The 14,385-nt window shown below is 39.1% G+C and overlaps 2 protein-coding genes across 4 annotated transcripts in view; both read left to right on the forward strand.

The window, feature by feature from the left end:
- Positions 1-292: 292 nt before the first annotated feature.
- On the forward strand, positions 293-1,387 carry LOC136426978 (uncharacterized; the record flags this gene model as incomplete). Its single annotated transcript, XM_066415698.1, is given in 4 exon segments — positions 293-390; positions 710-828; positions 1,196-1,200; positions 1,247-1,387. Coding segments are annotated over 4 exon segments (363 nt in total), but the record flags the coding sequence as incomplete, so codon positions are not given.
- A 2,131-nt stretch (positions 1,388-3,518) lies between these two features.
- The window catches only part of LOC136428676 (calcium/calmodulin-dependent protein kinase type IV-like), a 35,361-nt gene continuing 24,494 nt past the window's right edge, over positions 3,519-14,385 (forward strand). Inside the window, exon 1 of one of the 3 annotated variants that reach the window (XM_066418375.1) lies at positions 3,519-3,905. In XM_066418375.1, the coding sequence (XP_066274472.1) occupies positions 3,796-3,905 (110 nt within the window). In that variant the 5' untranslated portion in view covers positions 3,519-3,795. The remainder of the gene's footprint in view (positions 3,906-14,385) is intronic. The other 2 variants (XM_066418376.1, XM_066418374.1) reach the window with 2 other exon arrangements.

Below are 14,385 nucleotides of genomic sequence, written 5' to 3' on the forward strand. Positions count from 1 at the left end.
GTAAGCCCTTCTAAAATAATTTTGTAGGGTCCTGTTTGACCTGACAAGTTCCATGCTTTATTTACAGCGATATCTATGAGTTGACAGTCAGCAGTTTCTTTGATTTTGCTGATATATGTGTATGATGTGAATAAATGTTTTTTTCTTAGATACAGCAAGGAGGTTAAATATTTAACCTCCTTGGATTCAGATATTACGTTCAGTTAACTGTTTATGAGGTGTTGAGTGAAAATGTTGAATATCAGACTCATACTTCAAAACAAGACTTTGTTACAGAAGTTCCTGAATATGATTGTTTTTGCTCAAGCAGCAGTTGCAATTGGCTAATAGACTTTTTCTTCTCTTTTGTGCCTTTGCATTTTTGGACTCTACCTCCGCGTTTCTGCTAGGGTAAGTCTTTCTTTACTCTTACTTTTTCTCCTAAAGGATTTTGTATCGAACATTCCACAATAAATGCAGGCAGCCCAAGCATTTAAGACGTAAAACAGAATGTTGATATTGTACTTCTAGCTTAGTCTAGAAAATAAATGTTACTGATATCAAGGTATCAAGGATATGATAATCTGATCTGATCTGATGATATCTGATGTTATCTGATTACAAGGACTTGCATGTACATGTATCCCAGTGAGTTTGATATAATCTGCTACCAGTATTGTTATACTCATAATCAGACAGTTGTTCAATGATTTAATACCACTTTTTCTAGCTGGACGGCTGTGGCCTCCTGGAGATGGATGGCCAATGATGACAACTGCGGCATCTGCCGCATGCCGTTTGATGCCACCTGTTCAGAATGCAAACTCCCTGGTGACGACTGCCCTCTAGGTAAGAAAATATATTTTATACTTAATTAAACACTGACAAGCAGCCTTTATTATTATGCAAGTATTGTCTATCAAAGAACCTTATGCAATTTTTTCAAATGTGTATAGAAGGGGCATTAGTAATACTGGATATGGTTACCACCCCTGTAGGGATGATTGATACTTTGTAATCAATAGACCACAATCTATTGACTTGTTGGGTTTAACAATGATGCCGAACAGAAGAACAACATGAAATCAGGGAGTGAATATACAGTAGTCAGATTTAAGTTTACCTCCCAGCCCTATCCATCTTGTTATCATGCTTCATTTTTACCTTGTTGAATAAGAAAACCCAATGAAATAACATGATATGGCCTTTGTTTAAGAAACAGTATAACAGAAGAAAAGCTAAGTGTGAGTTGTTGTTTAATTTTCAGTGTGGGGACAGTGCTCTCACTGTTTTCACATGCACTGCATCCTGAAGTGGCTGAACTCCCAGCAGGTGAACCAGCAGTGTCCCATGTGTCGACAGGAGTGGAAGTTCAAGGACCATGAAACAAGACATTAAGATTAACTAACACCTGTACATAGCTGTATCTATAGTCGGTGGGAGTGTACTGACGTCTCAACGGAGGACCCAACTCGCTCGTTGTGGCTGAAATACCACTAGAGGATATGCTGAACAAGCAACATCTGTCGAGCTGTGCTATATATATTTATTTCTGGGCTCCATCAATTCTACTACGGTACTGCCATCAGCCAACAAACTCATGTGGCCAATAGGTTGGTTTGCCTGTTAGAAGAAGAGGCAAACAGGTAGCAATGGAACAAGGATATGTTCATCAGTTGCTGAGCATAGATAAGCGATCTCCATGAGGGCAAAATTGTATCAGCCAGCCAGAAACTTCAGCCCCTGTATGGGGCTGGCTGATACGATTTTGCCCCCGTGGAGATCTGCTTGGAGATTATCTATGCTCAGCAACTGATGAACAAATCATTGTTACTTGTTTACAAAATTGTATCAGCCAGCCAAAATCTTCAGCCCCCGTATGGGGGCTGGCTGATACGATTTTGTCCCTGTGGAGATCTGCTTGGAGATAAGAGCATAGAAAGATATATGCCATCTCATGATGAGCTTACCAGCCTCCGTAGTGACCGCTGGCTCAAAAAAAGTGGTCAGTACAGAGGCTGGTACTCAGGCTAGAGCTTACTGGGCTGGAGGTTGCTCCCAAAGTTTCTTTGATTCCAACTGACTTTCTAGGTGTGAGACAGGTTGGAACATTAACTGATAAAGGTTACATGTGAATGCCATGATTCCCTAGACACTGCTACATCAGCATACTGCATCAGTCCCTTTTTATTAAACCATCTCCTGTCTAAATTCTTCAATGCAGTGATTATTTGTGGCAAGCCATGTCTCCTGTGTTTGAAAAGCAATGTTTTTGACAGAATACACAATTCCTGACTTTTTTTTTCCAGCACAATACCAATGTCTCGACCCTGAACCACTAGTATCTTTTGTTAAACAGTATGTTGTTTCCATGAGAAAGATTATATTTCTTAAATGTGTTTTTCATTTAGATGGTATGATACTATATAAGTACAATAAAATGGAAGCCAAAAGTACAAAACATAGTCTGACAATAAATAGAAAAAGCTTTGTTGTACAGTATTTGTGTCGTCAAATCAAATGTACCTTGACTTGGCCTACTTATCAAAATAAGTGGGGTAAGTCAATATGTGACCTTTTGGTCATCATCATGTAATAAAGTATTTATGTCTCTGCTCCTCGTCATTTTAAATACTGTAAATCTTGAAATGTTTGCTGTGGTTTTATTTTTGTGTTATTCAGGGTGACCTCTCCACCTCGAATATGACACTGAAGTATGTATTTGAGTGTATAACTACAGTACAACTACAGTACTTCAGAACTGTTCCAACTGCAAACTTACGACACCATGAAAAGTTCCTTCCCTCTTTGACTGCAAAATTAATGTCCCATGAAAATTAATGAATTTATTTATTTTTTTCAATACTTCATGTCCAAGCTATGTACAGAATAGAGAAAGCACTTGGATGGGCTGGATCCAATTATGTAAGAAAAACAACAAACAGAGCAAAGAATAAAGGTATGAAAATCAGTTGGATGTTGAGAAAAGGACCTTGAACTAATGTGTCACTCATATAGCAACGAACAGTGGGAAATATGTATGAATCAGGTACATTATTGAAGATGTAGCTCACTGCGTGATGTGTTCAATTTTCCTTTGGCCAAAGCAAAGTTAGTCCATTCCAATGATAGATAAAATCCATTTCAAGTCATCCTGTTAAAAAAACAAGCAGCCCCTTGTGAAAGGAATAAAATGGGCTGTGTATGTTTTGTTATTAACCTTTGATGGGCATTTTTTATGACGTGTATTACTTTTGATTATCGGGCCAGCGGATGTTTACTTCCGAACTTAGGAAATCCCTCTTGAAGAGCGGTTTTTGTTACCGCCCATACGTCACGGGAACACACCTGCGGGGAACACGCATGCCCAGAACAATTACGTGACGCAAACCCAATGTTTACTTAAGGGGCGGACCATTCAGTACTAAGGGCATGTTTGCAATTTGTTGTGTGTGTCAGTCACCGTTACCTTTTTTAATAAAGATGTAGTTTATGGACAGAATGATTTGTAGGAAATTGTATATGTTGTGATTAAATCGCAAAATAGTACGATTTGATCGTTAAAACTACACAGTACGAACTCCCCTCGAAGTTGTTTGTGGATCGTCCCTGAGTGGAAGCGGGTTGCCAACAACTTCACTACAGACGCGAACCGAGCAGCCAATGGGCCAACCTCCCAACTCATAGCAGCACAGGCATCCCCGATTCAACCAGTCTGTATCCCATACAAAAAACCACTGCTTCCAGTCGCATGCACGAGGGTTCATAGGGAAGCTCTGTCTCGTTCTCCTGCCGTGTGACCGACTAGAGTTCCCGATGACTGCGATGCCAGCGCCGAGCCGAGGGTCCGACACCTTCTGGATCGAGGGATCCCGCACCGAGGCGGCGTTCGAAGATTTCTACGAGCTCGGGCCGCAGATAGGACAGTGAGTAGTGATCTCTATTTCCTGTAAAAAAAATACCGCGTGCGTACGAGTGTGTCGTGAAGGTGTATAATTAACGTCCAGTCCAGAAGCTGTTCAGCAGATTGTAAACATTGATTAGGAATTATTTACCTCAAAGATTCTGCGGTCATGTAGTTTCACGATCAAAGACCACGGGGATCTGGTGGTACATACCGGTATACCTCACCTGGGCAGGTGTACACAAACAACAGTGCGTGCTCATGTTGGTTACCAATACACTGTGGTCGCCTTGCATGTGCCACTGGCAATGTTCCGTCAGGAATTTCAGATGCTTCAGGAAGATTAGGCGATAGAACAAAGTTTGTGCACAGTCTTTGCACTTGAATTAAGGCGGAAATGGCATTCTCCCAGGCATTCCCTGCCGCTCGGCTTCGGCCATCGCTATAAGGCCTATAAACATTCGGCAACAGGGCAACGGAAGATTGCCAACAATACCACTGAAGTGGGACAGTTTCCCCAGGCTTTATATAGTTTGAAATATAGTTCAGAGGACTTGGCGCAGTTGTTTTATGGTCCTGTGTTTCAACCATGACATCGGACATGTTTTCCCATGCATGGGTGCGGCCAGCCCAGGAAGTGTTCAGGTGTAATGGTCTTGGGGTAGGGCAAGGCGTACAACAGATGAAAAATATTATGTTCGTTGAAGCTGTGATGATGTAGATGTTTGTATCACTTTTTATAACAGATGAAGACATGTATTGCTCCATTATGAATTTTTACATTTGTAAATTACTCATTTACCATAATCCAACAAGGTAACGTTAGATAAGATTTTAGAACATGACTAAAAAAAGACAGTTTATGAAAAAACAATACTAGTATTCAATTTTTCTTGCTCAAAATGTAGTACTGTGAAGTTTCCAGCAAGAATGACACCAATATAACGTTGGGTAACCTAAATTCGGGATTTTTCCGATAATGGTTGACTGAAATCAATCTAGCAGAACAATAAACCATCCTTTTTTTCTATTATTCTGTCAGTATCATGTACTATCTTTGCACTAATCATATATATGGTAGATTTTGTCTCTAGTCGTGCTGACACCATGATATTTCAACTTGAAACTACCGTCCGCCGCACGCACAATGAAGGTGCTGTCGGACAGGGGGGCACATTAATTCGGGAGAGAAGATTCGTCTTGAATATCTTACCGCTAATCACATTTTATACAGCAGCTATTCGTTCCATCCTTGGCTTGAGGAGAGTGCTATGGATATAGACGTGTCCAAGTAAAAAAAATACACGAAAAAACGGCCGTACCGCAAACATCAGGCCTTCGGGAACAACCCGTGTGTTGAGTCGGTAGAACGTCACTCAAAGTTCACCCCCACCGTCATGAAAATGTGTACATTATTCAACGGGGCCTTAGCTGGATGCCGTAGAAATTGTAATACTATTATGTCCATGTGTTTCTGCTTGTGCTAAGAGCAAACTTTGAGGAAAATATCGCCATCAGTCCACTATTACACACAACATTAAGACAAAAAAGTGTTCCTCGCCAACGTTTGTCGTCTGCCGAATAGCAGGATTCTGGGTAACGAATATGGCGGCGGGAAAATTCACCGTAGTGCCGTAGCCATTGATTCCAGCAACAAAGAGGCGTTTTGATAATTAATCACACTTAGAGTCCAGTTGTAGGTTAGCAAAAGAGATTCTAATAAGTTGTATTGTAAATAATTGTGTTGAGCAGGAAGCGGATGTGACATTTGTCTTATAAACCAGCGAACAACTATGTAGAATAATGCTCCCACGAAGCCCTCAGACTGTGACAACAAGGGACGGAGAGTTTTTGACGTAGCCAACTTCTAATGCATGCTTATCGAAGCTTTTCAGACAGTGTTCTGAATACGTTAGTCTGTCAAGTTTGCATTTCTAGCGGTATTACTGATGTTGCATCTAGCAAATATCCCTAAATACCCCGTTTACGAAAAATCCCGACTTTAAGTACCCCACGAATTTAGGTTACCCAACGTTAACACTTTTTGTCGCTAGTTGTCGTAAACAGAGGAGCCCATCACCCCCATGCATATTGATTTTTAAAGTGGCCCCTTCTGATGAACCTTACAGAAGGCGCGGTCGTTAACTTTCAATTGGCCTTCACACAAGAACCTGCTATAAACTTTCATCAACGCCAGCCTGTGCTGTAATTACGGAGCCAAGCCAGAGTTTTGTAGCCTGGGTGCCATCTGATTACTACTGGGGATCGTACACTCGCTATACACATATATACCCTGAAAAAATTTTTTTTTTTCAGGATAGCGTACGTAGGAGCCCCAGTAGTGGTACCCAGACTAGAAAAAAAATATTCAGGGTAACGAGTGTAGGAGCCCCGGTAGTAATCGGATGGCACCCAGGCTAAGGGTATTGAGAGTAATTACGACTTCTTTTACACATCAAATGATTCTAGAATATTTGATATTATTCATTTAGGCATTTAGGCATATGGAATAGATACCAAGGTAACAAGGTTAACTTTAAAGATAGACCCTTTACTTAGAAGTCACTAGCGTCACTGTAGGTGGAATAGTTAAATGCATGACGCCTGATTAATAGCATCTCAATGGGAAAATTAGAGTTGATGAGTCATTCCAGACACGATGAAAGCTTTTACTGTACTTGTGGGGACCAAAATCATTGGTATTTCTGTCAGAGCACCAGACAGACTTATAGATGTACCTTTATTATAGCTAAGGCCTGATGTGATATCATACTAGTACAATGTTAATTCATCATTGTCATTTCTGTGGAGACAAAATATAAAATGCATTTGTATACAACATTTGATAGATTGTTACAACTTATTATTCCCCTTTATGTTTTGTGGCTAGGCATTATATTATCTTCTCAAATGCTCATTATCTAATTGCTCATAATGAGACAAACATTTAACTACCAACCTTTGAGATGTCCCCTCACATAGCTAACGTACAGTGAAGATACATGGATTTGAAAAGGAGTAGTTCAGTTATAATCCCTGTTTTACTATAATTCGGGTAAATAAACATATGGTACATGTATTGCGGTGGGATCTTCAATGATGAATTTCAATGTGTTCCCTGTTTGCCCAGGCAAAAAGATTAGTGGCAGGCTATTACAACTTGTTTGGGAGTGGCCGATCGAAAATTGTTGTCTGCAGTCCTGTTGTGGGAAAACCAGCTTCATAATCTCGACATTTGTGAACTTGTCATGTCTTTTATAATATTTGTCTTAATCAATATTATCTTTATTAGTGATAAGTATGCTTTAATCAAGTTGATTCATGTTAAACCATGAACAAAAGTTAGACTTATGATGATATGTTCATTTTGGTAATGAATGACCAATGTGTTGATATCATCAAATGTTTTTCCTTAGCTTTTTTTTTCTTTAACGAAAGCTACATGTACACCGACATGCAACTGGCTCCATACAAAATTGTCAAAATGTGAGAAAAAAAAAACATGTCCAGCCCCCAGGGTTGTACATGAAGAGTGTCTAATGATTGCTGGTATAGAAGAATGACTCGCGGTGTAAGTCGATAACATTTCATTTTCTATGCCATTAGTAACATGAAGGGTGTGAAATAGGTATTGATTTTGGTGTCATCCGATAGAGTATGGACTACTCCCACTGATCATGAGTGGGTGTAGATAGGTAAGAATTCATGGCCATGGCTGGGGGATGAGTGGGATTGGAATGCCATAGGTAATGGTGGCATCAAGGAGGTTCAAACAGATTGAACCTCCTTTGGTATATTCATTATTGAATGTCCTGCCGTATAGCACAAATGCAGCTTTTTTTCTTCCTTTATGCTGCAGTGAGAGGCTGACATATTCCCATGGCTGGGCCTGAAATGGAATAGGTAACGGTGGCATCAAGGAGGTCCAAATGGATTGAACCTCCTTGGGTATATTCATTATTGAATGTCCTGGCGTATAGCACATATGCAGCTTTTTTTCGCCTTACAAGGCTTACGCTGGAATGAGAGGCAGACATATTCTGCAGAAATTTTCAAAATAAAACTGTTGTCACGATACGGGTCACAGGTCCTTAATGTTGCTATGAGTACTTCCTAAGGAATTCATTATTGGCAGCATTCCTCTGTCGCCACATCTCCATCCCCATGGATACAGGGCTGTTCTCTGACCTAAAAGGTCTCTGTGAATAGAATTGGAAAGAGGCTGTTGCTTGTATATCTTGGATGTTTTTTTTGTCTCGCTGACATGTGTAAATGTTGTTAAGATGAAAGAGACATGTCTGAAGTATTTGTTGAGCTTGTTTACCTGAAGCTTCTGCTATTTTGTATCACGCATATGCCACCAAAATTTTTCAGTCGAAAAGAACTGAAGTGGGTATTTCTTCCTTTTTTATCAAATAGACAGAAAAAGCAGATCGGTGATGTAAAGTGTGAAGACTGTTGAGTCATTGATAGATGTAATTGTGGAATAAAGGAATCAGGCTGTTGGTGAATAGTTAACTAAGTTCTGTTATGACATAAACCCGTAGGAACCCTGAAACAAGCAATGGAACTCAAGTGGCTTCAATATTTTCATGTTAGCTTGCTGATGATACAGATGGCAGACTCACCATGAACTTTTAGCCCTCCAGCCTTTTGTCATCAACCAGCATCAGGCGTGTCTTGTTAGGTGAAGCTGGGGGATTTTGAGAAAGATGCCCCAAGGAGTGATAATGCAGTGTGCCAGGCTGCCATTACAGATGGTTGGGCAAGATTATGAATGATTTGTTGACTGCTTGTCTCTGGAGTCACACAGCTCAGGTGAAGCGTTTGATAGGATGTTTATCTCGAAGAATCTTAATATAGGGCTTTCTGGTATCAACATCTAAGAAGGGATCATAACAAATGAATACCAGGAAAAATGAGGTGTATAGGTGTATATGTGCCATACATGTTATATTCTGAGACATTTACAGATCAGCAATATACAAAACAAAACAATACTTTACCAATATAGTTTGCTACATATTTACATATTATGCAAATATAGAATCAATGTAATAGATCAACTATGAGCACACCTGATTTTTCTAATTTGTGATTAATCAACTAACAACGCAATCAGAGATGGCAGACTTCAGCCCCTTACACACTTTGCATTGCAAACCTTTCAATACCACGGACAAGAACACCAGCATGGAGGATATCAATTCAATATATAACAATGCCGCATAGTGTATATTTCGATACAGTAATTAAAGAAACATACACACACATAGACAGACACATACAAAGACAACGGGGTAAAAAAATGAAAGTGTACAACTGAACATCTGTCACCATCCCACATTGGCCATGCAACGATGTCTGTACACCATAAAAAATTATGTAAACGACCCTACCCCTTAAAGATAATGGTTCAGTTAATTGAAGTTGGCGACCTTAATTGTGCTCTTCCGGATGATTCAATCCAAAGGCTTACAGTCATATGTCAAAGTTGCAGGAGATTACAGGAACATCTGGCCCATCGTATGGAATATCAATCACTGGGATTGTAAATCACTTTCACAAGAAAGTTCTCAGCACTTTCATTGCTTTCATTTCCATGTACAGACCAAGTGATATCGATCTTTGTGGTGATACTAGTACCCTATATTGGCAACCACACTTCATTGATCAGGATTCTAAATTGCATCTTCTGCAGGTTGCCTTTTTGTAGGAATCTAGGACAAGGCCGTATGACACGTGGTTACATGACTTCTTTGGCATGCTGGTTTTCAATTTTAGATCTTACAATAACTACCTACATACCTAGATCTTACAATAAGCCTGTTGAAAAGTATTTCGTTCCAATTTGTTTGATTTCTGTCAAAAAAAAGTGTTTATGGACATCCTGTCATCAATGCAGTTATTGATCTTGTGGAGTATGACATGATCATACTAATAGTAATAGCCCTGCCAAAAAGTCTTAATAAGCTTTCATGCTCATTATTTTTGGTGGGTGTTATCATAGTACATGTATCTATTTCAGATCTGTTCCTAGTAGTTTGTTTGAAGATCACACTTTCTTTGCTGTTGGAGTTTAGAGAGGCGCAGGCACTTTAGCGATGTGGGCATTGCAAACTCTAATCTTAGAATTTTTGGAATGTAAATTTACATTCATTTGACCTTGTTTTGTAGTTGTTTGTGCCACAGAGGAATGGTTTTTTTCCTCCTCTGGGTTTAATGTGCTATGTTTTACTTGTAAACAACATTCCTAACCAGTCAGAAGGTCATGTGCATGGCCATGTCTGTGACACCTACCATACAGTTTTCAGGAGAAGAAACAAAGGATGATGTTCTTTAGAACTGGCATTGTTGTGTACCAGTCAGTGATGTGTTTGGAAGATATGAGGTGGTATTTGTGCAATTATTTTGCATAGTATCCCTATTCCTGGTTTTCTTTATTTTACTTACAATGTTACATAAAATTCCCTCTGACTTAATTACCTTCACTGAGAAGGTTATGTTTTGCCCAGTATTCGTGTGTGTGTGTGTCTCTGTCTGTCTGTCTGTCTTGATGCTAATAACAACAATATTTGGTGAACTTTGAAGATCCAAAAAAGTTTATTGATATAAGTTTCAACAGTGCATTTGTATTGATATTTTCCCAAGAACTGTGATTAATCAAAGTCAAACTATGTCTAGATTAGCTGATAAGATAAAAGTTTTCTTTTTCGGAATCCACAAAGTTACTTGAAGATTCTGCTAAGTCTAAACCTGTTTAAACAGGCGGTTAAAGGGTGGTTTCTTGAGAACAAAGCCACGATGTATTGCTCCTGAGTTTTACAGTCTCCAACCTTGTATGTTTGGCAAACTGCACAGAGAACTAATGGGAGTTGCCTGTCTAATGGTCTGTGTGCAATAAACTGTGAGCTTGTTTGAACATGAATGTTATGGTTACGGATACATGTTACAGTATGTACCTCGTAGTGAGAATTAGAAACTCGATCAAGTTTGACGAAGAACCAACTGGAGTTGAGCAAAGTTCAGGGCAGTTACCGAAACATTCCTCACTGCTCCGTCTGGCACAATGTCAAGACTGGATAAAAGGACGCTGGCAGTAAAATAACAACTCAAACTTGACTTTTTGCTCACCAGTATTTAAGACAAACTTAGAATGCAAAGCACATCGAATTAAACATTTGATGCTGATTTATTTGTATAAGCCTTCAATTCCATTTTTTGCCCGTAGAGTTGTTAATTGCAGGTGTTTTCATGTTTTTCTTTGGACTACGTATAACTACAATTCCAGTTTAGGTGATGCAACTTACAGTTGTCAGGTGCCTCCAGAGTCTGATTTGAAATCTCAAAACCACTCACTTCCTTCAACAGAGCCTTGCATGTACATGTAAGGCTCTGTTTTGTATCTTAACAAGAGCTATAAGGCATTTAGATTTAATGACAGTGGTCTAACAGTCAAGTCAATACCCCTGAATCTAACATCTCTGTAGAATTTCTGAATGTTTTCACAACGCATCTTCTGTCCATGATTAATGTGCCAGCAGAGTACCCTGACCTGATTGTTGCTGTTGAATATTTTATGGCAAACCATTATTGTTGTGGAGACATTGTGCACATACATTTGTAGGTGTCACTGATCTCCAATGTGCACCCTTGAAACTAGGTCCCTAAGATCACTGAGCTTATTTGATAAACATTCTGATAATACTGTGTGATACCCTCTTACCACATGACAATAATCAATAGCTGTTGTCATAGAATCTATCAGTTGGTGTGCTATTGACTGTCTTATGGTTAGGAAATGAGCTTGAAATGTTGCATGACAACAACCAGTTATGGAGAATTCATTCAGAATTCTTAATGAGGCACCTTGTGGGTTGCCATGGGTGAAGGTATAAACACCCAAGCTTAATGATAGAAAATCGCTTTACAAAACCTTATTATTGCCGCACATTGACGTGGGAACAAAGACCTGTCCAAGGTTGATTCTTTCTTAGTTGGAACAAGGGGGGTCAATTCATACCTCCTTGGTCGGACGTAAGGACATGGGTTACGCCTAGGGCCATGCATGATTTTGTTAAGAGAGAAAAAGGAAAGGATTGTGAAAGGCTTTCACATTAACCCCCAGGTGCTGCAATTATGGATTACAGGCCTAGACTGCCAGCTTCCATAGTTAAAGTGTTCGGGCCTCACAGGGTAAGCAGTGTCTGGAGACATCTGATACCCTGCACAGCTAATGACACAGCCAAGTAAGCTTTATGCTTTGTCAATGTGCCAAAATTGTGCAAAGGTAGTAAATTTGGCAGTACAGATATTGTGTCTTGCCTCAGTGACATAATACACTTTCATACTTACAACAGGTGACTAATAACTGGAACAGGTAAAAGATAAATACTATCTACTAGATGTATAATCATCAGTTGAAACTGTATGCTTGATTGTGGAAAATATTTGTGAAATCAGAAATGTAGTATTTCATACTACTAGATTTCATACTACTAGATTTAATATCAAACTTGTGAGCGATCCAAAGTAATATACCTTCTATAGATCAGATGATGCCCTCTTGCTGCTTCTGATAGTTTTGGTACAAAGTCAACAGCAATATTTCTTGACATGGTACGGTGACAGTCTGATGGTGTCTGACTGATCAATTATGATGCTCATTGAATATGCATGTCAAGGCTTCAACAATACTTTCTTGGTTCTCAGATTCACATGTGTAATAAGTTCACAATCATGTATCATTCAGGTTAGGAATTGACCCCCAAATGCTCATATGTCAGCAACAACAGTTAAAGAATTTGTATTGTATTGTTTTTCCACCCACCCTCTCCGTTAGTTTCCACCAAAAATCCAAGAACCAATAAATCAACTTGGTGAACACAAATGTAGACATAACATTGTGCTACCATTACTTTAGAATTACGCTGTTTGTATGTCTTTTGGTAGTGTGACACTGTGACAGTAGTTTGTAGTGGTCTAAGTCTACTTCTTAGGTTGCCCCTCATTGTTTTTTATGCAGCAACAGGTGTTTTTGTTTCTTGAGTAGAAAGTGTACACACATCAGAGAGCACGCAGCTCAAAGCATGAGAAATATTTGGAAACGTCCTGGTGACAAATCTCTCTGTTTATGGATAGGTGGGCATGCACGGTTGTACCCTAAGTATGAGCATCATACTGCCTTTTGGTTGCCATGCATTTTATCAACATGTAAGCGTCTGAGTGTTTAAAAATCAATCCGGAGTGCTTACAATCTAAACTGTGTCAACGGTGGTTGATCCCGAAGAGAAGTCAGTCCAAACAAATGTGTTCATGGGGTTGCATATCATTATATACGTGTAAACTAAGGCTAGCCTTTCAAAGGTGTCTTTCTGCTATGACGACTTTCAAATACAAACACAGTATCAGCTTTATATATACGTGAAGTGAACTGACGCAATGGGTTATGTTAGAAAATCAATTTAATGGCAGCTCTCCAGAAACTGAAGGTGTAGGAGAAAGTACATGTACAAGGCACTACAAAATTGGGAATTTTTTTCCTGTCTACATAGTTTAATAATAATAATATGCACTGCAGTTTTCCTTTTTGATGATCTGCTTTGGGAATTTTTGTTTTATCAACATTCAGGTGCAACATATTGTTTTCAAAACACCTGTCCATTGCTAAATGTTTCCATTTTTATAGAACTTCTATGTTTTTCCAAGCTCATCCCTCTAGGCACATTGGTAATTGTGTTTTACACAGTAATTCCATGTGAAGAGAACCAGTTATCTTTCTTGAGGTCAGTAGTAAGAAGAGAAGAATTTGATAATCTGTTACCCTCAACAGCTTGTTCTCACATACTTTTGGCAAATGAAGCAGACTTCCGGTAACTTCATTATCCTTTTCCGTCTACACCATCTGAGGGACACAGTTGCATTTTTTGAGTGAAACTGAAACTCTATCTTGCCTCCTTTAGGCTTTACCTTTACCTTCCCCAAGGAGAATTTTTATTTTCACCAGTTTATATATACATGTATGACCTCCGTCGCACAATATTGACCGTGGTAAAATCCTAATCAACAACAACCCTACAGCATTGGTTATGGCTAAACAGTTCTATTCGAGAATGACAGTCTCTGCCACATAAATCATATCTGTGAATTGACTCAGGTCAATTGCAAGGTCTTTTCTGCAAATCTGCTTTTACCTGTTTATATTGGTAAATTTTATCTTGCTCACCTGGATTGCTTAAAAACTTTTACGATAAATCACTTGGCAGTTCTTTCAGGTTTTAGCCAGACATAACACAATATTGGGAATCTATATGTCTTTACAAAGCCACTACTTCAACTCTTCTTACAATCATTCTATATTGTCTTTTCCGAACAACTCTAAAGATGTATTTCCCTGTGGCTTGGACCCACAGGATCAGTGAAGTTATCAGCAAAGCCTTTTGAAATTGATTTAACGTTACCTCATTTTGTGGTCATTTACTGTATCCTAGAATATGTACCTA

Source organism: Branchiostoma lanceolatum, chromosome 2 (genome assembly GCF_035083965.1).
Source record: "Branchiostoma lanceolatum isolate klBraLanc5 chromosome 2, klBraLanc5.hap2, whole genome shotgun sequence".
In the NCBI taxonomy this organism is placed as follows: Eukaryota; Metazoa; Chordata; class Leptocardii; order Amphioxiformes; family Branchiostomatidae; genus Branchiostoma; species Branchiostoma lanceolatum.